The 24,177-nt window shown below is 43.6% G+C and overlaps 2 protein-coding genes across 5 annotated transcripts in view; one reads left to right on the forward strand and one right to left on the reverse strand.

The window, feature by feature from the left end:
- The window catches only part of MRTFA (myocardin related transcription factor A), an 83,543-nt gene extending 78,553 nt beyond the window's left edge, over positions 1-4,990 (forward strand). For all 3 annotated transcript variants that reach the window (XM_028747133.2, XM_077934950.1, XM_077934949.1), the window contains 4 exons: positions 295-453; positions 1,020-1,196; positions 1,530-1,590; positions 1,932-4,990. In XM_028747133.2, coding sequence (XP_028602966.2) covers positions 295-453; positions 1,020-1,196; positions 1,530-1,590; positions 1,932-2,443 — 909 coding nt within the window. In that variant the 3' untranslated portion in view covers positions 2,444-4,990. The remainder of the gene's footprint in view (positions 1-294; positions 454-1,019; positions 1,197-1,529; positions 1,591-1,931) is intronic.
- SGSM3 (small G protein signaling modulator 3) overlaps positions 4,937-24,177 on the reverse strand; it is a 32,711-nt gene continuing 13,470 nt past the window's right edge. For both annotated transcript variants that reach the window (XM_028747134.2, XM_077934951.1), the window contains exons 8-23: positions 23,281-23,424; positions 21,221-21,416; positions 20,412-20,557; positions 19,629-19,853; positions 18,990-19,044; positions 17,161-17,288; positions 16,781-16,936; positions 16,477-16,531; positions 11,003-11,052; positions 10,164-10,316; positions 9,899-9,969; positions 9,313-9,361; positions 8,430-8,515; positions 8,067-8,189; positions 6,723-6,783; positions 4,937-6,475 (exon numbers count right to left, since the gene is read on the reverse strand). In XM_028747134.2, coding sequence (XP_028602967.2) covers positions 6,395-6,475; positions 6,723-6,783; positions 8,067-8,189; positions 8,430-8,515; positions 9,313-9,361; positions 9,899-9,969; positions 10,164-10,316; positions 11,003-11,052; positions 16,477-16,531; positions 16,781-16,936; positions 17,161-17,288; positions 18,990-19,044; positions 19,629-19,853; positions 20,412-20,557; positions 21,221-21,416; positions 23,281-23,424 — 1,779 coding nt within the window. In that variant the 3' untranslated portion in view covers positions 4,937-6,394. The remainder of the gene's footprint in view (positions 6,476-6,722; positions 6,784-8,066; positions 8,190-8,429; positions 8,516-9,312; positions 9,362-9,898; positions 9,970-10,163; positions 10,317-11,002; positions 11,053-16,476; positions 16,532-16,780; positions 16,937-17,160; positions 17,289-18,989; positions 19,045-19,628; positions 19,854-20,411; positions 20,558-21,220; positions 21,417-23,280; positions 23,425-24,177) is intronic.

Raw genomic sequence — 24,177 nt, forward strand, 5'->3', positions numbered from 1 at the left:
CAGTGCACTGCAGTAGTCCAGCCAGAAGCTACCAGAGCATAGACAATACAAGTCAGGGAAACAGGTGAGCCTCCAGTTGAAGCTGATAGAGGACACTCAGTACCCCTGATGCCAGTTGAGCCTCAAATGACAGTAATGGGTCCAGACATACTCCCAAGCTATGTACCTTCTCCTTCAGAGGGACTCTTATTGCCATGCTTCTCATCTAGAATGTTTCTTTTAGCATAGAAACCTTTGGACCAGCCTGAGTCTGACTTTTTCCTTCTGTTTCCTATCCCTTGTGCCTCTCCATAGGTTCAGAAGCCAGGCCTGCAGATGGTCACAGGGCAGCTGCCTCAAACAGTCTTGTCATTTTCTTCGCCCCCCAACTTGCAGCCCTTCTTCGTGAATGGCTTTCACAAAGGGCCCATGAAAACAAGTGGTAAAACTGGCCAGTCCAGCATGCCCAAAAAGGTACCCTGCCAACAAGCCCCACTCCAATTCAGATGAATATGTTGGGGAACATGAGACACTAGATGTCATAGGCCAGGCCTCTAGAAATGTGTGTCCTACTGAAATGATGCTGCTTCCAACATTCCAACATTCTGTTTTTGTTTAGGGGAGGTATTTGGAAATGTATACATGTACTTGCTTGTCCTGGGCACTGGGACCTGACCTCTCTTGCTCCCATAACCGACAAATAACAGCAGAACTGAAGCAGAGGTGGATTGGTGGGGAACGTTTCATGAGAAACTTTGTGCTCTGCAAAATGTAAGACTTGGATCTGGCCTGCAGGAAAATTGCTGTGTTGCAGAAATGCAGTACTTCCTGAGCCAGGCAAGTCAATGTTGAATCAGATGAGGTCATGCATTGTATACCCATAGCAAGTAGCTGTGATGCCTATGAAGAGGGAAGCAGGAAAGGTAACATCAGAGGCTCCACTGTGAATTATCTGAGAAGGGAGGCTTGTATGTTGAGGATGCATGCAAATGGCCCATCTGGGAATATTGTTCATTGCTTTTCTTCTTCTTTCTTCACAGCTTCTCTCGCAGCCAGGATCTCCATCTCCTCCATCTCCACCCCAAATGGATCTTGAGCAGCACAACTCATCCTTCTTTGGTACTCCACCACCTTTGCCTCTCCCTGCCTCTTCCGTGTTGATGAAAGAACCACCAGGTTATGAAGAGGCCGTGAAGCAGCAGCCAAAGCCCCTTGAGGTGAGAGTAGCTCCTTTGTGTTGACAAATCAGAAGCATGTTGGTGTTGGTGCTGTTTTGCAAAAATAGTGCACACTTTGTCTGTCAGTCCTGAAATTCTCAGGAACCAAATATGCAACAGCCTCCCTAGGGTTAGAGCCATCTTCCATTTATTTCAGGTAGGACACAGATTGCAAGTGTCCACCATACCAAGGCTGTGGTTGTGCCATTTTTGCTAAGTGACACCAACAGTCTGGTGAATGTGCAGTTTGGCCATAAGATCATTGGAAGATAAGTGTTGCTGCATAGCTGGTGAATGCAATGTCTAAATAAGCACCCGTTCCTTCTTTTTCAGGAAAATGGGTGTTCCAGTCAGCAAATGGATGACCTGTTTGACATTTTAATTGAGCATGGAGGTAAGTAGACAATTTGGATTTATGTTAGGGACTTCTGTGGCTTCTGCAGCAGTGAGGCTGGCCATCTGAAAGAGAACACTAATGAGCCTTTGTTTGAAGCCAGTTTAAGGGGCAAATTTCCTTTGTAGGTTTGTGTGTACACTTGGTGCTGAAAGAGACATTTGTGCCACTTAGCAGATTTCAAAAGGATGTAGCAGCTTAATCTGCAGCAGTGCTCATGGGTTCTTTGAGCCGTTGGTGCGTGCAGCACTTGCACAGCCCTAAGACTTGTGGCCATGTTTAGGAGCAGTAAAAATATTGCAAGCATCCATGGATTTAAGTGCTTTTTTTCTCTCTCTCAGAGATTTCAGCTCAGTTCAAGGAGCAATCTTCCCCAGGAAGGAAAGGCGCCACTATTTCCCCAGGATGCCCTTCTCCGTCCAACAGCCACCATTCCTCAGAGCTCCCCCTGCAGGTGCCCATGAGCCACACCAGCTCTATTAATCCCACCCCAGCAGGCAGGCTGGAAGACTTCTTGGTAAGCAGCACTGGCCTCCCCTTGCTGACAGCTGGCCCTGATGGACCTGAGCCTCTGTCCCTAATTGACCTCTACAGCGAGATGCTAAGCAGTTCAGCTATCCTGGACCACCCATCTTCACCTATGGACACATCAGAATTGCACTTTGCCCCTGAGTCTACTGGGGAACCAAGCTTGGACCTGGGAGAGGCTAACTTGGACAGTATGGATTGGTTGGAGCTGTCAGGAGGGCCAGTGATGAGCCTCACCCCCCTCAGTACTGCAACACCTAGCCTCTTCTCCACAGACTTCCTTGATGGACATGATTTACAGCTGCACTGGGATTCTTGCTTATAGCTCTCTGAGCATGTAGACTTCAGGGGAGCAGTACAGCTGGGTTGTAGGACATGGATGGGCTCTTAAGTGAAAGTCGCCTCTTTCTTAAGAGCCCTGCATTTTGACCAGCTTTCATGAAGCTAGAGCCAAGGGCACGTACCAGTGATGTCTTCTGATTCAACCTCAGGCAAGCTACCACACTTCTCATAGCTATTGGTGGACTAAGGCATGGTCCTTTCCTCAAATGTTCAGTGGTCGTACCAGTTGTATGACTTGTTGGAGGTTTTCAGAATGGAATGCTGCCTCTGGGTGGGGTTGAGGATTTAGTTTGAAGCCAAGAATCAAAAGCAGTTTGGAAGAACTTACTGGAGAAACCAGGCTTCCTTCCTGACCTTCAGTCTGCCTTGTTAGAAAGCAATTGTGCTTTTTTTTAACTGGGCAAAAGTTAATTTGGCCATCTTTGGAGATGAGGAGGTGGGAGGATGAGTACAGGACTAGTGAGGTTTCTGCTTATATGGATGAGGATCCTGTTCCAAGAGCATTTCCCTAACAATGCCATAGTATAGGTGCTTTCTGCCTGGCAAGAAAGCCAAGCCCAAGTTATGTGCCACAGCTTAGATAATAGCCATCTTCCTTTGGCCTGCTAATTCCTGCATGTAGCCCTTGTTCCACTAAAACTTAAGAGGCGACTGTATGCCCTAGCTGTTGTATCTCACCTGACATTGTTGTCTCAGGTACTCAGTTGGTTATGAATCAAGACAGCTGCATCGGGGATGATACTCCTAGCCCCCTGTAATAGCTCTGCCACCTCCTCTTAATAACCCTGCCTAGTTGGCTAGAACTTACTTGTTCAAAGTGGTGGCGCTCTGTGAAGTTTGGGCCTTTGGGAAACATAAGCCCTGGAGCAGATGAGCTGCACTATGCTCCTGTTCTTAGTGCTTATGCTGTTCATGGGTTTCAGTTCAGCTACTCATCCCAAGGGTTTTCCTGAATATGAAGTGTAGCTTTCTCTGATCTGGAGGTTGGTGTCATGGGGATGTCTGGTCTTGGCTGTAGGTTAAGGATTGTGGCTCCACTTCCGTTTGAGAGTTCAGCTGATCTCCGAGAGCATGAGCACTAACCTCCTCTCTGAGGCAAGTGTTTTTGGTGCTGCTTGCCTAAGGAGTTGCATGTCTTTCATTGCACAGAGGAACTTTCCTGTAGCCATAGTCCCTGCTGCTGTGTGGTTAAGAGAATGGTTAGAAACCACAGTCTTGCCTCTTGATACCTGGTTTCATTTATAGCTGGTAAAATTTCTGTATATAGCCGTTATAAAACTTGTTTTGTTTTTGGAAAGCAGATGAAGTTATCTACCTGGTTAGGGGGTAGTTACTTCCCTTTAGCTCCTACTGTGTGGTAAACTGTTGGGGAGCTGGTATTTTAGCCTGTGGTTTGGTGGGAAAGAGGATTTGGTCCTTAGACTACCAGCTTTAGCCTTATTGCACATGTCACTCAAAGGAAATTGTATTTCTATTAGTCTCTTTCCCTCCCATAGAAAATACGTAGTTAAATGTGTCTGCTGCTGGCACTGCCTTTCACCCCAAAGCAGAAGGAAGAAGGGTCCTGTCATTTGACAGGATCCAGGAGCCCCTTCTGTTTCTCTTATATTTTATCAAGTCTACATAACATATCCTAAACACCCCCTTTTATGATGAATGGAATTGAAGAGAATATTAGTTATGTGATTAGCCATTATCCTGAAATGGCCAACTGCACGTGAGTCTTATTTCATTCAGTAAAATATGACTGTTTTGGAAATTAGATTAATGGCTGCTGAAGGTGGCGTATCTCTTGTATACTCTTCAAGACGTACTACTAATATTGTCACTCAGTCTATCACTGATTGGGAAGGTTGGATCTAGACTTGGGATTGTTCACAGTATAGAAAAGCAGAATAAGCCAACTTATTGTGGGGAGACGATCTGGTTCAGTAGTATCATCTTACCTGTTGTCAGACTAAGAGCAGTTAATAAGTTTAGACTGGAAAGTACTTGTTGGCTAGATCAGGGCTGCTTTAGCAGCAGCAGTGGGTTTGTGCTGAAAGTGCTATCCCCAACAGCTGCCTGGTTTTGAAAGGGTAAACATGTCTAGTGTAAAATTATGAAGAAAAGTGCTATGGGTTAAGCCCATTTTAGGAATACTACTCTCTTGTGGAACGAGAAAGTGACTGGTATTAAGATGGGCTTTTTTGCCAGTGTCTAAAAACACATGGCTTATAAAATAAGTTCCCTAAATTCTCCTTTTATATCCCCAAAGTAAAACAAGAGTCTAAGGGTCTTCCTTTGGTTTGAATGTACGCACTCTTCTGCTGATAACCACTGCTTGTATTTGATTAGCACGCACACTTATTCCACTATGCATCAATGAAAGGGGTTATCAGCACCCGCAAGAGGCTTACGCAGTGCTATAGTATTGGACCTGGAGTGAACATGCAACTGGAAAAGGGTATGGAATGAATATTATGGATAAATCAAATTATTTTTTCAGTTATTTGAAAAATCCATTTTATTAAAAAAAATTGTGTTGTAACATCTTTGTACATCTCATCTTTGGTCATGGCATAATGGATACTGATACGTGCCATGGTGAAAAGACAGCAAAGGCATTCAACATTTGTGGAGGGATGAAGAGCCATTTCTCACTATTATGACAGTTTCTCCTTCCTAGAAACAGCACCTTGAAAGAAGTGTGGCAAATTATCCAGTAGTAGAACAGAATGCAACTATGGGGAAAGGGGCTTGCAATCTATTCTCATCCAGGTCACAGTCAGTATATTCTAGCTGACCAGACTGTAACAGTACTATTCACTGAATAAGAAACACAATATTTCAAGGCTGATTTACTTAACATTCAGATCCTAGAATCATTCGCAGAAGTGTCAATTTTTCCTTCCAACTACTAATACTTCCACATAACTCAGGAGAACAGAAATAAGGCTAAAGGCATCTGAAAAGCAGTCCTACTTCCCTATTACTGTCTTAGTCACAAGATGTGCAATTTACTTAGAAACCAAAATGACAAGTGATTGTGCTCCTGTCTTGCAGCCTCTACCATCATCATCAGTGTAGGTTGCAGTTGACTCCCTGAGCCATCTCGGTCCTGAATCCATTTCCTGCTAAGCTACATCAAAATATACAGAGATTTCTGGATACATTTTACATCTTTTGGTAATCTCTCTCTTTTTTTACAAAGTTCCAGGCTAAAATGAACTGATGCTGTTCAGCTAAGAGCCATAATTAAAGGCTAGGCTCCTGCTGCTCCACCCAAGGCAGTTTTAAACCAGCTAGCCATTTTAGGCACTTTGTGGCAGTAGCCCAGCCATTCATGCACTGTAGCACCTGGGAAAACTAGTCATGAATCACAGTTTCTCTTTCAGACACACACTAATAAGGGGTGTTTCACATGTTAGCGTATGTAAGAAAATAAGCATCATGAATAAAGTGAGCCTTGGAGGAACTTGGAATCTGTTGGTCTCCTCTCCCTGCCATAAATGAATCTTAACAGCTAGACTGGTTAACCTTGGGGGAATCCCCTCTTGCTGTACACCACACCTAGACAACTTTCTGTCTAACATTACTGTCTTCCCTCTTGCCCAGACCAGCAGGCCTTGAACAGGCTTGGTATCCAAGGGGCACAGACTCCTGAGTGGTACATTACTTCCATAATATGCACATGCTCTGCACAATCAAGTTAGTGACACCATGGGAAAGGGAAGCTAGACAGCTACAGTTTCAAACAATGCAGCGCAACCCCTGCTCTCTTCAATATGCTACTGCCCACCTGTTAAGCAAACTGATACCAGTCCACAAGAGAACTCTTGACAAGCAAAGACTGTTGGTGAGAGAGACAGACTGAAGGGGGAACAGGCTGCGAGGGAGGAGAATATGCCAATGGTTTGATGTCATCCAAGAAGTCCAAACTGAGGCCAAAGAATCACCCATCTATGTCCCAGCTAAAGAGATGGTGCTTCACAAGCATGTCCTGGACTCCTTCCTTCAGTGGTTTCTTCTTCTCCTAAAAAAGGAAGGCAAAGGGCTTTTCACATGTCCCCACTGTCGCTAATATGAATGTGCTGTGTGTGTGTGCTTCAGGGCCCACCACCATACCATTCCAGAAAACAAAAGGGTCCAGGCTGGGGCAAAGATTAGCCTGCTGTACCTCAGCCCCCCTATGCAAATATAAGACAGAACACAGTCTAACCCTAAACTGGGGTTGATGCAAATGCATGGGCTATTGATTGACTAAAGGGACACATGCTTACCTCTCTTTTTACAGGGAGTTCCCAATCCTGAGAAAGGCTGAATGCAAATTTACTGAGGACTCTGCAACAGAACATATCAACCATTAAGAGAGCTTAAAAGGAGGGCTATGCAAACACTATAGGCAAAGTAATCAAACTGAAACCTACATTAAGTTCTGACACATTTACTTCATTCTGTTTTTACAATTAAAAATTATGCTTGTTCCATAAACAAGAATTGCAAAACATTGTATCTGTCTACTGCCACAAATCAAGTCTTCAAGACATTTGACATTGTAAAGAAGTGAAGAAGCAAGAAAGAAAACAGGCGTGGGCGCTTGGTGGTGTTTTTTTAAAGTGGCTCTTTAAAAAACCCTTGAGTAAAATCTAGACCTGAATTGTTCAGTCACCTCACATTTAACACAGCTGATGTGAAGTATATACTGCTACATCTATTTAAGAGACAATACTTTATTTTAAAAAGAGGATTCCCAGCATCCTTACTTAGAGCACTTGGCAGTGCCACGGGCACAATTGACGGCTGTGTAAAAACATAGGAGACAAGTTGTATGATTTACCTAACAGAATAAGCATGCTTCCAGGTCTAACTGTCCTTATGAAATACAAAACTCAGGTACTTGAGTAATCAATACATTTTCTCCTAGTTTTGCTGCACACAGACTAACTCCTTTGTAGTTTGCTTTCTACTCGGCTCTACTACAGCTGAAGCTCAAGTGTACCCGTTCCCCTGTGTTTATCTCTTCCCTTTCATGATCATCTAAGGCAAAAAGCCTTCCCAATATAGAAACTCTGAGCAGTTCCCTCTTAGAAGTTGTCCACACTTCTGCTTGCCCCACTGGTTTCCCCTGGGAAAATGCCGTTTGCTGCTGAAATGGAACACCAGGTGTTCTGCAGATTGACCCAATCCAGCAACAAACAGGGATTGGGAAAGTGTTAGGGCAAGCAGAAGGGTGGATGAGCCCTTATTTTACTCTTCCATGAGCCAGCTTGGCTGGTGCATCTTCATGTGAGCTGTGACAACTGGTTATTTTCTATTTTTCTGGAGAGGCTGGCTGTGGCAACCAAGAAGGTTTGGTGGTGTATGATTTCAAGGCGGAATAAAATCAAATCCTATTCTGCTAGGATAATGACTGATGAGCTCATCACAATGTACTGCCATTAGCCTTGCACATAAAGACCTATTCCTCCCAAGGAGGCTAAGATTGGGCAATGAAAGCAATTAGCATACTCTCTCTCCCTGTATGACATAGCCAAGGATGATTTCATTCACTTACATAAGGCTGCAGCTACCAGGAGGTGGAGTTGGGCAGTAAAATAAAGTGGGGAAAAGGAGGTTCCACCCACCTGAGCTCACACTTGATCTGCACCCAGCCAGGACTGCGCAAGAATGACCAGAGATGGAACCATTTCTCCACGGTCTGCAGGCTAGAGCACAACACCTCAAGCCACAAATGCAGCACCTGCTCACTGAAAAACAAGGCACAGGGAAAGTTACTAGCACACACACATGTTCCATTGCCACTGCATAAGGAAACTCAGGGAAAATAAAAGGTGGAAGACCTTGTGGCTCGGAAGCAGTAGAGCAGATCACACCTTAGGCTGCCAGCTCACAGCCCCTGCTGATGAAGCCCAGTCTAGGCCACCCATTAGGCTCCTGTTCTCTGCTAACAAAAGCAGCCTTGTATGAAAAATAACTGGAAGACTTACTTCAGTCCAATGCAGATAAGAGAACGAAGCTTCACATCCATCTGGGCATGTACTGCATCATGGGACATGTTGACAGACTGCACCGCCTGCAAAGGAGGAAAAGAGTTTTCGCTCTATAGGACGCACCCGACCATAGGACGCACCTTGATTTAGAGGGGGAGAACAAGAAAAAAAAATCTCCCCCTTTCTGCTCAGCGCCCCTTCAGCGAAGCAGCAGGAGAAACGGAGCCCCTTCCATTTCTCCTCCCACTTTGCTGAAGGGGCGCTGCGCAGCTCTCCCTCTCTGCTGAAGCCAGGAGAGTCTTGCTCTCCCGGCTTCAGCAAATTAACCCAAAGCCTTCGGCGCACAGTGCGAGTTCCCACTGCGCTCCGGAGGCTTCAGGCGGCTATCCCTGAAGCCTGGAGAGCGAGTGGGGTCGGTGTGCACCGACCCCTCTCGCTCTTGAGGCGTCAGCGAAAGCAACATGAAGCCTCCGGAGCGCGGAGGGAGCGTTCCCTCTGCGCTTCGGAGGCTTCGCGTTGCTATCGCTGAAGCCAAGGAGCCTGCATTCGCTCCATAGGACACACACACATTTCCCCTTAATTTTTGGAGGGGAAAAAGTATGTCCTATAGAGCGAAAAATACAGTATATGGATTCTTATTCAGCAGCCTTTCTCTCCTGGGTGCCAAAAAGCTCAAACTGCAATGAAAAGGTATTCTACCCAAAGCATTTGGGCCTTGGAGGCAATGAGAGTGAAAGGACTCTAGATTGCCACCTGCTGGAAGACACAGCCCTCTAGGCTTGTCACAGGTCCTCATCATTAGACCCTGAAAACAGACTGTTCCATCATAAAGACACTTCATGACATCACCACACCCAATTAAAACACTAGAACAGCTTACCCGATAAAGCAGCTCCTCTGGAGTTAGCACTTTCCCATCTTCATCCAACCTAGAACAGTAAATTAATAGATCCAGCTGATACCAAACAAGCGAGGGTCAGACGTTTGCCCTACCCAGTGCCACACACAGGATAGAAGCAACAGTTCCTTTCAAAGAAGATTCTCAGTAGTCCTTGCAAATTTCAACACAGGCCACTTGGCTAGGAACTTAACACCACTAAAAGCTTGTAGCCCTCTGAAGAAAGCCTCATTTGGCAAGTAATCTCTGCAGCAGACACTGGCTAGCCCATCCTACATCAATAACCTGGCCTATAACCACCACCACTGTATTATTTATATGCCACCCATCTGACTGGGTTGCCTCAGTCACTCTGGGTGGCTCCCAACAAAATAATAAAAACACAATAAAACATTGACTGTGGAAAACTTCCCTGAACAGGGCTGCCTTAGGTCTTCTAAATGTCAAACAGTTGTTTATCTGTTTGACAAGGTAATATGTGAAAACATTACAAGAAAAATAAGTATCAGCAGGAAGGGTACGTGACGGACAGGGAACATCTAATTCACTAGACTGATGAAACAATTACCTGTAGGTCTTGCAGAGCACAAGACGAGAATACACAGAGTCAAAGTCACGCTCCACTTCTCGCCCAGCAGCCTAGATAGAAAAGAGCACACAAGCACAGTTATTGATACGGTTGTCTCTTATTGTGACAGACCGGCAGCCCCCCCCCCCCCCCCCGCAATTACTACACTCTCCCAGAAGCCTCTGTACTTGCCAGCTGCACAGAGGTCTCATGTACTTGCCATACTATTTCTAAAGACCCTGCAGACACCAAGTGCCTCTCTTACCTCTTCAATGAAGAGCCAGGGGTGGCAGGGCCCCCCCAGCAGAGATGGCCTCTTCAGCCCGTGTTCAAATATGGCTTTGAGGGCTGGGCAGAGTGTCCCTCGAACCAAGTCCGTCACACCTTCAGTGACAGAGTCATCTCCAGCAATGGAATACTTGGAGAAACAAGAGCACAGCCTCCATTAATGGATGAGAAGCCACAGCAAACAGAAAGGCACATATGGTAGATCTTTAACATACTATTTGTGAATGCTGTTTCATATGCCCGCCCCGCTATTTCATAGGAGGATGCCTAGGCAACCGCAAAGTCCATATGACAAAATAGTTTAATAAGCTCACAGTTGGCATTACCAAGCTCCTCCAATCACCTGGCTAGCAAGTATATGAATGAAGATGTTAGACTATCCCCTTTGCTAAACTTTTCACTGCCCCTACCCAACTGGGTGCTGGCAAATCTGGTTTTACCTTCCCAAATATAAATTATTGGCTTTGCCATGGATTTATTGAGTGAGCTTGGATTTGTCACCTTATTCCTATATGGTCTATTTCTCCCACTGGGGTAGGGGAATAACAGTATCTCCCTATTTCCCAAATCTGAAACATACAGTGCACCAAGCTTGCACAGAATGAGATTATATTTAATGGTTTTGTGTTCAGGTAACCCAGATTGTCATTGGGTGACTAAGAGGTATGGACTTTTCCAGCATGTGATTCCCACTCGCCCAGACCCAAACTCTGCTTCTCAGCATCTGTTACCCCACCATGTCCTTTACAAGGATCCAGAGAACAGTAGACACCAATGGCAGGAAGCAGGACCATAAATTTAATATGGAAATGTTACCTCTTTGCTCCGTTCATCCAGAACTTCCACAAACTTTGCAGGAAACCAACCTATAAAGAGCAGGGAAATATCAGGATAGCAATCTAGTCTTGGTATCAGCCTGTATATAAGCAAATCGTATTTGTGGCACAGGCTGTGAAGGTAGCCCCCCCCCCCCCAATAGATTTAATATTACTTACTTATCAAACCTTTATTAGGCATTATGCAAATAAAACCATAAAAGAGAAAATAGCATATAAAAGCCTTAAAATATATATAGAAAGGCAGCAGTTGGCTACATACATATTTATATATATACATATAAAATCAGTGGTTTTCCTTGTTAACCTGCTCCTTGGAGGACTGCTACCAAAAACTCGGCTACCCCCGCCGTTACCCTTTGGTCAACGTCGGATAGGCAGAATCCCACACATTCACCTTGCTGGGGTTCCAGACCACCCAAAAGAGGGGACAGCACGCGTTGACGGAGCGTACTGTACAATGGGCAATGAAAGAGAATATGCTCTACAGTGTCCGGGACATTCATAGAACATCTGCAGAATCTCTTGTTTCTGGGAATGTTTTGATATCTTCCCCTGACAAATGCTGAGGGAAAAACATTCAAACGGGCCAGCATAAAAGCCCTACGTTGGGCTGGGATTATTAATTTAGTGACATAATTGGCTCTGCTATCTAAGATATTTAAATCATAGAATATGGGGGAGCAAATTTTGTTTACAGCTGCCATAATATTTTGTCTCTCGACATCCTTTAGTCTAGTTAGGATATTATGGAAAATGTATTGCTCATTAGAATTGTACAGGGGCTCCAGCTCGATGCCTAAAGATTCAATCTTTTTTTCGAGGAACTGATACCATCTTGATTTATAGGAGTCTTTGAGCAAATCAGCGAGCAGACTTGATGGAGGGCAGCGAAAATGGCAGCGTAACCAGTACTTTATTGAGGTGGACCAGGCCCAATATTCCATTGTGTGTATGCCTATTTCTGCACACATTGTTTCATATTTGATCACAGCTGGGAGTCCAAGAATACGCCTCAGAAAGCTGGAGTGAATCTTTTTTAAATCACTGTTATATGCTTGGACCCATAGCGGGATTCCATAGAATATCTGGGATTGCACTTTTGTTTGAAATATCTGATTGGCCGCAGGAATAAATTGATTACCTTTCTGATAATAAAAACGGGCAACTGCTGATGAGGTGCACTTTGCCTGTTTTATGGCATTTGTGCGATGATTTGCCCACCCTAAATTGCTCTGGAATAAGATTCCCAGATACCTATAGATTTTCACTTGTTGGATTTCTTGCCCTCTTATTTTCCATTTCTCTAATTTCCAACCATTCGAGAAGACCAAAATTTTTGTCTTCTCATAATTTATAGAGAGTTTGTTACATTCACAGTAAAGGATCAGAGAAGATATAAGACGTTTCAGACCCACGCTCGTTAATGATAGTAGGACAGCATCGTCTGCGTATAATAAGAGAGGGACTGGTTTCTGATTAAGTTTAGGGGCATGTGATTCTATTTTTTGAAGGTGATCTGGCAAGTCTGATAAAAATAAATTAAATAGAAAGGGGGCAAGAATACACCCTTGTTTTACCCCTTTCGAGTTTGGGATGTCTGATGAAAGGTGACCTTTGGTGTTAAGTTTGACTTGACAGGTATTGGAAGAGTATAGATTTTGTATTAAAATCAATAAACGCTGATCAATTTTTAATTCTGCGAGTTTCCTCCACAGCTTTGGGCGGTCAATTGAGTCGAATGCACCACGAAAGTCCACAAAAGCAGCATATATCTTAGATTGCCTTTGGGATCTGTATTTTTCAACCAAATGCATAAGTATAAGGCAGTGGTCTAATGTAGAGCAACCTTTGGAGAAACCTATTTGTTCTTTCCCTGGTAAATTTAGGTTTTTCATCCAGGTAAGGAGTTTAGATAAGAGGTGCTTAGCGTAGATTTTCCCTATCACTGATAGTAGGCTTATCGGTCTATAATTCCTTGGTTCTTTTGGGTCACCATTTTTAAAGATTGGGATAATTATTGATCTTAGCCATATCTCAGGTATGATCCCATGTTTATCTATGAGAGTAAACAATTGAGCTAAGGGTTCTGCCCACCAATCTATATAGGTCTTGAATAATTCTATTGGTAGACCGTCTGGCCCAGGAGATTTCCCCGATTTGAAATTTTTAACTATCTCTCTAATTTCCTCTTCTTCTACCCTTGGCCACTCCTGGAGTTTATTGATTTTATTTTTAGTGGTCTCATTTCCTTTAGGTTCACTGTGTCGATTGTTAAATACAGATGTAAAGTATTGGGACCATTTGGATTCTGCAATTGGTGGTAGAGTTAGTTGATTTTCGGCTTTCAATCCTCCGTACACTAGGTTCCAGAACGCTTTGTTGTTTTTACTCTGAATTGAGTCGAATAATTGTAGCCATTTTTGGGTTGCATATTTCTGTTTCTTTTCGGCCAGAATGTAATGATATTTTCTTTTTTCATCAAGATAAGAGGGCTCTAGTTTAGTGCGATTATTTTTAAATATTTGGCGCAGTTTTCTTTTTAGCTGGAAACATTCATCATCAAACCAAGGGCTAGCGCTATGTTTAAGTACCCAAACTTTAGGTGGAGTACTAAGCTCTACGAACATTTGGAAGATTTCATTATAAATTTTCGGAATATCACTGTGGGAATTAGTGGTCTTTAAGTTGGATAATATTTGTTTTCTCAGGTTAGCTGTAAGTTTTTGCCCCACTGCTGCACTCGTTTCCTGGGACCATTTTAATTGGGTCATTTGTTTGTATTGAGAAGGTTCTATGATATTGTACTTGGTTGTTTTGGTTTCGACCTTTAAGTTAATAGACAACGATAATGGCTGATGGTCGCTTTCAGTACGCGTTCCAATTTTGAGGTCCATGATCGAATTTATAATATTATAAGGGACAAGAATATAGTCGATGACACTGCATCCTCGGGGGGAGAAGTATGTAAACTCCCCGCTTCTATCGCCTTTTTTTGAACCGTTCACAATCTGCAAATTAAAGTTGTTACATAATTCAAGTAGGCGTAGGCCTTCGTTGTTTACAACCCTATCTCTGGAGAATCGTCCTATTTTCAGGGCATGTGCAATATCATTATCGGTATTCCAATTTAGTTTGCTACATAGTTGTTCATTGTTGGTTCCCACTCTGGCATTAAAATCACCTGCTATTATCAGTGAGGCGTTTGGGTATTTATCGGTCAAATTTTCTATATAAAGGGTTAGTTGTGACCAATTTTCACTGCTGCTGTTGTTTTTAGTTGGGGGGATATAGACATTTACAAGTAGCAAAGTATCGTCTTTTTGGGTTAAAAGTAGAGCTTGTGCAAGTGGTAAGCATTTTTCTAGCTGCTTGATTTCAAACCCTAAGTTGTCTTTGATCATACAACAGAACCCTGCTTTCGGCCGGCCCTTCGTGTTTGTTTTCAGTGCGGGTTTCGTATAGGAGGTGAATCCATTGATTTTAATATCTCTAGTTGACCATGTTTCTTGTAGAAGTATTAATTCAAAATCTTTAAAGAAGTTCATTAGGTCTGGGTCTCCGTCTTTGTTTCCCCACCCTGCAATATTCCAGGACAGCAAGCGTAGGATCCGTTTTTGAGTTGGTGGCTGGTTGACAGCATTTAGTCATTCTAGTTCTGTTATTGAGTCCAGTGAGGGATTTTGTCTTGTGCAGATACATCCATTTGTCGCTGCTTTCGGTGGGGAACATAATGGTGGATCTTTTAGACTCTTTTTTAAAGTGCGGGAAATTAAAATTTCCTCCCTTTCTTGATTTTCTTCCTTAGCTGTTCCTTGTTCCTGAGAAATTTCTGTGGTTGGTGGACTGTTATGGACAGTAGGACTGTTTTCAGTCTCTACTTCCATTTCTTTGGCCTCATTTGGTGTTGAGCTCAGTGTGTCAGGTCTGTTGGGGGTCATCTTTTGTTCGGCAATGTTAGAGTCCTTTGTAGTACTTAAATAAGGGGTACCTATTTCATTTGGAGCTAGTATTTGATATCTCAGCCAGGAATTTGTGGTCTCGTTGCTGGAGTTTTTCCTTGCCATTTCATATTCTAAAGGAGGCTGGATTTGAAGCTCTGCATCTATACATTTGAAAGTTCCATTAGTAGCTCTCTTTTTGACTATGCATTTTGGGGAGAAGGCTGGTAAGTGTAAAGTTTGATTGTGTATTGTTTCTACTGCATTTTGTTGACCTTGTTGGTGAATTTCGGTCAATCTGGCCTGTAGTTTCGTCAATTTACTGAGTATGTTTATTTGTTCTTTATCTGGTAGCTTGGTAAAGTTACTCAGCAGATCTTCTTCTTCTGGGACTGTCCAGTCTATTGTGTCAAGGGCGAGGCTGTTATTTGATGCTACAGTCGCATGGTTTGGGAGCTTGGATTTTTCTTGCGTGATTTCCCGGGTAGCTGGCTGCGGTTTCTCCCATCTACTGGGTTCTTCCACGGGAGTAGGGCAGATGTCGGCTTCTGGTGGAATGGCCTTGTTCATCTTGTTCTGTCTTTTAGATGCAATCAATGGTCTGAGTGATATATCTTCAAAGTGTCGACGCGGAATAATTCCTTTCTGGGCTAAATGAGCCTTTTCCCTTAAGATTTTGGTTGGAATTCTATGACTACCAAATCTTAGTAGTACTTTTTTGGAGTATCCATCGTTAGTGAGCCTCTTGACTGCTTTTAAGTCGATGCTTCCACCCTCAAGGCCTAGGAGCAGATTTAGATGATGTCTGGCCCAGAAGGATGACTCCCAGTAAGGTAGGGGCCCTCTATATGGAAAAATGTGGAGAACGATCTCACATGGCCTCAGTATCAGATTGACTGAGTGAGGGGGGCTTCCTCTGGTTTTTGGCTGGTTTAGAGGTATAAATTTGTATTTGTTCTGTTTATCTCCGGGGCTTGTTAAGGATGGCAAAAAGGGAGTAAGTTGCCTCCTTTCATCTGGGTTATCCAGCTTCTTGGAGATGTTTTGTAATTGTTCAAAGATTTTTTGAACTGTTTGAGCAGTCAATAGGCAGCATTCCTCCAGCAGCTCCACCTTTCTATCAATTAGTGCTTGTGCCTCGATTATGGGAGTAGTAGCCTTGTCCTCATTTATTCCTAGGGATATCTCTTCAACTGTCTTTCCATGTAAAGAGTTGAGGAAGGTTTTGGGAGGAGATATGTGCTGTTTTTGAGGTAGCAGGTAATTATCTAAATTACTCTGTTTGAAACCAGAGGGCTCTGCGTCAGTTTCTGTATCAGAACACCTGAGTCTTTTGGCTCTTCTCATTGCTAGATTCTTCTTAAATCAATGAGATCAGACTTCTAAATAGAGTGATAGAGTGCTAAAGTTCTCAGGTCGCAATCTCATTCACTTCTCATTCAGTCCAGATTTAATATTATTGTTTGGGGGTGGGCAGAGATTCCCCCCTCACACAAATCCCATTTGCACTTACCTCTCAGGCCATTCAGTTCTCCCACCCAACAGTGCTCATCCTTCTGAGAGATGATCTGCAGCAATTGAAAGGAGGGAAAGAGATTTGATCATACGGAGGAAAAAGGAGCAGCAAGCAATGTATGGGAGCAAATATGGAATCTGAGCTGAGATACCCACGTAGGGGAAGTTGCCCCCAATTATTTTTAGGGTATACTGCAGAAAAAAACAAACTTCATTCTGTTTGTTGTTCCTTATTCATATAATGTCTGATTTCTCCACCTCCCTACATGATGCTACCATTCTGTTGGTCCCGACCATCGTACCGTGATGATATCATTCTTACGGAAGCCCAGTTCATCATCATCATGGCGCTCAAAATCCAGCAATGCCTTGGCCCGTCGCCGATGGTTCCGACAACAAGCCACATAGCTTTCATGGTCCCGCTGGTGGCTTTCCATGGTGTAATCAGGAGTCAAATCCTGGTTGGGGGACAAACAAGAGTAATCTGAATTCATGCCAAGCAGAAGGCAGAGATTAACAAGGGATGAGGACATTCTTCCAGTTTTGTATCTTCCCATATTCCCTCATGAGACAAGTTCTCACCCAACACTGCACAAGCCCCCTCCTTCAGTAAATTGGGTACAGTGGTAACCATCTCAGTAGCAGGAAGCATAGGTTTTCTTGTGGGAGATCCCCTACTCACTATGCTGCAGCTCTTGGGATCCACACACTGAAAATGCCGTGCCACTTGCAGGATGGCCTCGCGCAACTCTGCAACCAGCTCCGTCTGCTTAATGTTCTTGGCCTTCAGTGCCTCCATGTCATCTTCCCCTGGAAGGAAGGCAGAAACGAAGGATAAGGAAATCACTCAAACAGAGCAAGGCGGCAACCCAGTCAGATGGGTGGGGTATAAGAAGTAAAGCATCATCCTCTTAGTCTTCCCCTCTTCATCTGAAGCATCTGCTATTTGGAAACATACTGCTTCTGCACACTGAGTTTCCATTTTGTTCTCATAGCAAAAAGACAGACTTCCCTTCTTCTATTCAATTGTCTAAAGTTGGCCAACCTGTGGCCAATGCTGATGTTTGGACTACAAAGCCCATACTCCCTAGCCACTGGTCATGCTACCACAGGTTAGAAATCCTTGGTCTAAACAAAGGAGCAAATAAGACCATTGCTATTGCCCTTCTAATATAACGAGAGAGGATGAATTTCATCCATCATTTTATGTCTCAATCACATCCACTTTCCCACTAGTCATATTTTCCCCCTAAAGTCTTATACTTTTAGTTGCCCTTCTGCACGATATTTCTTTTAAGATAGGGCAACAGAACTCTACACACTATTCTACATAAGGGTGTTCCAAGGAGTTATGGGCAATGTAATACTTGCTGCTTTATTTTCACCCATACCTAGTTCCTAACAGTTGTGTTTTTCCTTTTACTTTTTAGTGCCGCTCTATTCCTGAACTGATGTTAATTACAACAGCTCTTTTAAAAAATCCAATCTGTGTTCCACATGAAGACATGAAATGAGAAAGAGTGGAGATGTGCCTTATGCCCCATCTCAAAGCCCCATAAATATGTTTTATAACCAGCCTCTTGGCAGAAAAGAGAGAGACTGAAGCCTAGTTCAGTTTCTCAGGCCTCCTCAAAAGCTACATAAAAAAACCTAAGAGTGTGCTTAAGCTAGAATAAAATAAGGGCACACCTACAGTGTAAACTTAAAACTAAGTTAACTGCCCTGAGCTCCCTACAAAGCAACTTCATTGAGGGATTTAAAGGCCTATAAACCTCATGGCACAGTTACACAGATTAAAAAACAGGTTTGTTTCTGCAGAGCGGATTGCCCAGGGACAGACCTTTATTAGTGAATAGTCTCAAAAGTAGTGCAGCCTTTCAGAAGTGATCAATAAGTAAGGAGGGCAGTTCTCTACTCATAAATACTACTTGTGTGTCTCATATTACTTTCTTTCTCTGGACCTTTAAAGAGGACAAAGAGCACGGGCTTCACCTGGGGTTCCATCACAGCCACTGAAGAGGAACACTCCTGCGTACAGCAGAATAAACAGCTTGTACACGACTCCCAAGAGGTTAATTTTTAAAAAGATGAATCTAGGCAGCAGATCCTTACTTACCCTGAAGGCAAGCAGAGTGCTTAGTACAGTGTACAATAGTGCAAGGACAGTCTATGGCCTTGTTTGCACTAAATCATAATTTAGCACAATGTGCACAAGCTGGAATGAACCTGAATGTGCCTCTGACTCATGTACTCCTTTCCCCACCCTCAGCCACTTATTCTGCATCGGGGGGTGGGGGGAGGAGGAAGGAAGCTTGAGGATTTATTGGCTTATTCCATTACACATCCCAGTACACTATAAATAAATAAAAGATGGTTGAGTGTGAAGTGCCAACACACAGTCAGTCTTGCAGACACCAACTATGTTTTGCCCTCTACATTTACCATGTTTGCTCTTTCAACTGTTCCAAGCTGTGCAGGGCAGCAATAATATGCTCATGCATTTCTCCTTACCAAAAAGCAGAGAGGTGATGCCAGACTTCCTGCGCTGCGTCCTGCGTCGCACAATCTGAGAGAGACAGAAGACCAAGACTCATTAAAGAGAGAATATAGTAAAAACGCTATAGTGACTGGCTACATTATGTTCAGTATGGTAAAACAGATCTTGTGGGTCACTTACATCAAACATACATACATACATACATACATACATAATTTTTATTTGTATGCCACCTTTCCACAGTTCAAATCATGCTCAAGGCAGCTTACAACACAAAGATAATACATAACTGCAATATAATGAAAGTTGTCATAAACAATAAATAAAACATCAAAGAATACGCAACCAAATGGAACAATTTCCACATAAATAACAAGATCTAAAATAAAGATACAAAAAGCCAATAGCAACAACCTCTCCCTCAAACAACATGCCAGCCCAAGGGGGATAGAAAAAGAGAAGTATGGATGACCAGAAAAGCTATACTGGACATAGCAGGAAGCATGGGAAGTTTGGCAGCTCATCTTCAATAACACATTCAAGACTGACTCAACATCACTACCACTACCTATGAACAACAAAGGCAACAGAAGCCAAGCCTGAGAAAGGAAATATTTTTTAACTTGTGATTCCCAAGAGCTTTAGAAACACACCTTTGATAAGTTGACAGAAGCCCCTGCATTGAGCAGCTGCCCTTGGTCCGCAATGAGGTAAGCTAGGTGCTTGCACCGCTGAGTCTCCACTGCTACGTCCGTCAGGGAACCAGCGACACGCATGGCTTCCTGCAGGAGCACGTCTGGATCTTCAATTTGAGAGGGGATGTCCGAGAGTGTGTTGAAGATGGAGGCAGAGTTCTCTGACTGAATCAACTCATCTTCCTGCGTTAAAGGGGACAAGGCATTCTGCGTGTTATGCTCTGGAATACCCTTGCAATTCTCACAGCCCCATTATCTGCATCTAACTCTATTCCCATGATGAAAGTTTGCACGGTGAATGCAGGACAACAATCAATGCATGCTTCTGTTAATCTCCCTTTGCACCCAATTATTTCCCTATAAAGGAATTCCTTAATGCTACACTGAATTTCAGCCACACATCCATTTGCCCAACACAGAACCAGAAGAGCAGAGGTTATTTCTCTAAGTGTTTCTTGAAACAGATCATTGTCAACAATTCCAGTCTATATGCTAGTTTGCTGGCATTATTCTGAAGACAAAAAAGCTGCAAAGGCAACAGCGGGTGGCAAAAGGAGCTACTGCACACCCAGATTTCGAAAGAACGATATATGGCATTTTTTGTTTTTCTTTCCTTACACACACAGACCGCCTCTCATAAAGGATTCCCCAAATACCTAAGATGGGGGGGTGGAATCCGGAGAGCGGTCCCTGTATATAAAAACTCATTCCATGAGGGGAAAGCGGAGGAGTGTTGGTTACCTTCATGCTGAGCATGCCCAGTGTGACCTGGAAGAGAACTATGGAGCCCTGGTAGAAAAAGAGGTCCCATATTCGTAGCAACAGCTTGATATGCACAACGCTAGCAAATGATGTGAGGAACCAGTGCAGGGTGATCAAGGAGAGCTCTGTGAAATGAAGAAAGTATATCATTCTAGTTTACCAATCACCCACACGAGGAAGAATCCATCCTACCCCTGCCCTCCATAGAATCACTTTCCACTTCCAACATAAAACAGAGAAGACTCACATCTATTCCAAATTATCTACCCATGTCATTATGATTGTAACAGTGCAGGCAAATATAGCTCCCTTCTCAGTCCTTTTCACTATGTCAAGCCAGAGCCAAATAAACAATGATAAACTTGCCTACAGATTGTGGTTTGCTTGGGGCAAAACAACCTACAATTCCTAGTTCAGACAGCATACTAAGCAAAGGACTGTGGTTTGCTTGCTACTAGTATGCAGGAAAAGCGGCCCAGATAGGCACATTCACAGCAAACCATTAACTATAGCTTACCATAACAAGCAAATGAGGCCACTGAGAATATTTCCGCTTAAAACAAGAATTTTCAAATAGCACAAGAGATTATGTACACACAAGCATATATTTCCTTCCACTTCAACCCAAATACCAAGCTAAAGTGACTCATGCTCAAAAGCATGTTTGACTCATTTGCACTACTAAATTCCCTTAGCAGCCACATGCACAGTGTGTTAACAATGTGGCTCACAGAAGAGAGTTGGACCCTGAAGCTCAAAACCTTCAGCTGCCCAAGGGAGGCTCTCACCAATGTCATGCTCCTGGAGTAGTTTGTCCAGCTGTGGCAAGTACTGCACAATGAGATGCCGCAAGACGCGCTGGTCAGTCTGGACGCCCATCAGAGTAGTGTTGAAGTAGGAGGCTGGCACCAGGTCCTCAATGATAGCACACATCATCCAGAAGGCATCCTCCTCTTCTAAGAAAAGAAGTAAGGAAGCGACTACCTAGCAGAAGAGGAAAACATGGAGATAAGCTGAAAAGCATCTGTAACAGCCCACTGGTGCCCTCCCTCACAGCAGCAGAATTTTAGGGATAGAAAGTAATTAGGCATGGTGAGAATAGGATATTAGATGATGAACCTTTGGGCCAAATGAGCAATACTCTAATGTTTTCATGCAAAGCAGCCTCATAGTTTCCGTAAAAGGATAATAATGGGATAAACCTCTGTGACTCCAGGAAGACTTATTTATTTGAGCTCTTAATATAATGCTTAATTGCCAAAGTTCTTCTATAAGAGGGAGAAGGATCCTTGCGGCCCTCCAGTCCCCAGACCACATCCCTACCAGCCCTGCTTTACATCCTCAAGTTCCTTCGCTTGGTTGGAAAGTGTCCTTGAACTATGATACTTGCCTGCCTGGATAGAGAGGGGTGTGTCTAGGAAGTAGCTTACCACACAAGGCACAGTGCACATTCATTGCTCTGCACAGTTGGTTGTCCACTACTGGCATTTCACCCCTGGAAGGTTGACCAGAAGGGAATGCTACCCTTATCATTTATTTTTCTAAGTTTGTGCTTATTTTATACAAAACTTCCATTTTCTGAAGGAAGTCTTATTCCCCCCCCCCCCCCCGCCCATAAGTTTCCTCTATGAAATCAAACATGACTGTGCTAAACTTTTTTGGCGATTGTCCATCTGAATACATATGCTGAATTTTATAGTGCAGTTTAACGACACTTATATGTCACAACAGGCCCTGAATACTACTTAAAATTAAGTGCAGGGTCATCTCCATGACCATCAGCTCTAGGGTAGTCATTTAGCCTATCTAGTAATTGTACTTTTTTGTTGTTACGGGAACACACACTGATTCAATCTACGTGAGGATAACTGAAGTCACTCGTAACTACATTTCCTCATTGGATGCAGCTTTTGATTTAATTCTCCATCTCATAAACAACCAGAGCATTTTTGTCAGGCGGGCAATGATGCATCCCCAGAATTAAATTACCCTTGGGCCTGGTAATTCTGTAGAGCAGTCTGGCCCTTTTGATAGTTCTAGCTTGTTGGAATGGATGTCCTCTGGTGTGCAGAGTGATACCACCTCCAGTTCACCCTTACTTGCACTTCTTAAAGGGTTAGTATCCGTAGACTGACTTGTCCGCCAGTTTTCCATTGCATAACTGTGGGCCACTCTCTCAATGTGAGCCAAGTTGGGAGCTTGTGCTGCAGGCTGGCTTACATATGATTTAAATAAATTCTAAACAGAGTTATGAATAGGGAGCAATGTAGCATAAGTTCATAAAGTAACTTTGATTCTAACCTATGGTGCTAATAACTTTGCTAGTCAGAGGTAGCTCAAGAGCCTTTGGTGAGCGCTGCCACTCAAACGGCCTTCATTTCTCCCCATCACAAAGACCTTGAGCTGCAGTGAATATTACATGGGCAAAGGGGGGGGGTGTTGTTGCTGAAAATGGCACATTCCCCCTGCTGAAACATATAGGACATCTAACTGCACAGATGACTGTAGGAATCTCCATTTCCCTACTTCCAATTCTTGGTGGCTGTTTCTGAGCATGTGGAGGTTCTCTAATTTACAGTGGCTATACCTGAAACAGGCTGCTTTATGGCTTACAGCTGGGTGTTAGCAAAAACTCACCATGGTCATCTTACTCCTGGCCGGAGTGATATATTATGTTTAGTGGTGTCATCACCTCTGCAGTAAACTTATTTTATTACTTCTACTGGATAAAAAAAAGTATGTTGCTGCCTGTACAGGTACCTGTGAATTCCTCTCACCTGCTGTGAGCAGATTCCCAAGGGAAACAATAACAGCTCACATATAACAACAATAGGAGAGGTTTATTTACCATGCCAGTGCCTTGACAATAGCCTATTTCGGGATACAGCCATGCCAGGCCCCGGAGAATTCTGCGTAGTCGCGGCACTCCAATACTATTCATGTTGGAAAAGCAGGCATTGCTGGGCATGGTGCGGAGCAAATCTTTCTCAATCTAACAGAAATCAAGTATCACAGATTAGCATTCTAGACTCAGTTAGCAATTATCTTCCCCATCTTCTTTTTTCTTTCTCTAGTCCCCTGGGCTGTCCTTACATTCTTTGCACCCCCACAAAGTAGCCCTGTAGTCTGAGGCTGCCATTTCACCTCAGAATGGAAGCCTCACAAAGAGCATGCAAACTTCCATCAATTCAGTATAATGCCTCATCTGCAACCTGAAGTGAACTGCTCAAAGTGAGTGAGTAAGCTGCACATCTCTTACTGCACGCTCAAGATAAAAATGTACCAAATAGTACTGGGTTTTATGTGGCAATGCACATTCTAGCAGTCCCCCCCCCCCCGCCAAAGCAGCCTGGATGAGACCCTGACTTCCACAAACAGTATCAATGGTGCCATTGTGAGAGGGCCTATTAGCAGGCTTCCTCAACCTGGTGCTCTCCTGATGTTATCGGACTTCGGCTCCCAGCAGAATGGCTAGAGATGATAGGAGCTGCAGTCCAAAACATCTGGACGATGCCAGGCTACCAAAGCCTGCTTTAAGGGTTGACTTTTGCTTCAGAAGCCTTGCCCAGTTCCAAAGTCTGTCTTGGATGCCTCTACTCTATGCTTCTTTTTCTTCCTGTCTACTTGAAGCAAAAAAAATATTTACCTTCCAACGACTGGTGACAGAATTAGTTACAATGGGGGGGGGGGAGGAAGGCTCAACTTTAGTGGCCTATATGCACCTTGCAAAAGGTATGATGAGATC

Source organism: Podarcis muralis, chromosome 10 (genome assembly GCF_964188315.1).
Source record: "Podarcis muralis chromosome 10, rPodMur119.hap1.1, whole genome shotgun sequence".
NCBI classification, from domain to species: Eukaryota; Metazoa; Chordata; class Lepidosauria; order Squamata; family Lacertidae; genus Podarcis; species Podarcis muralis.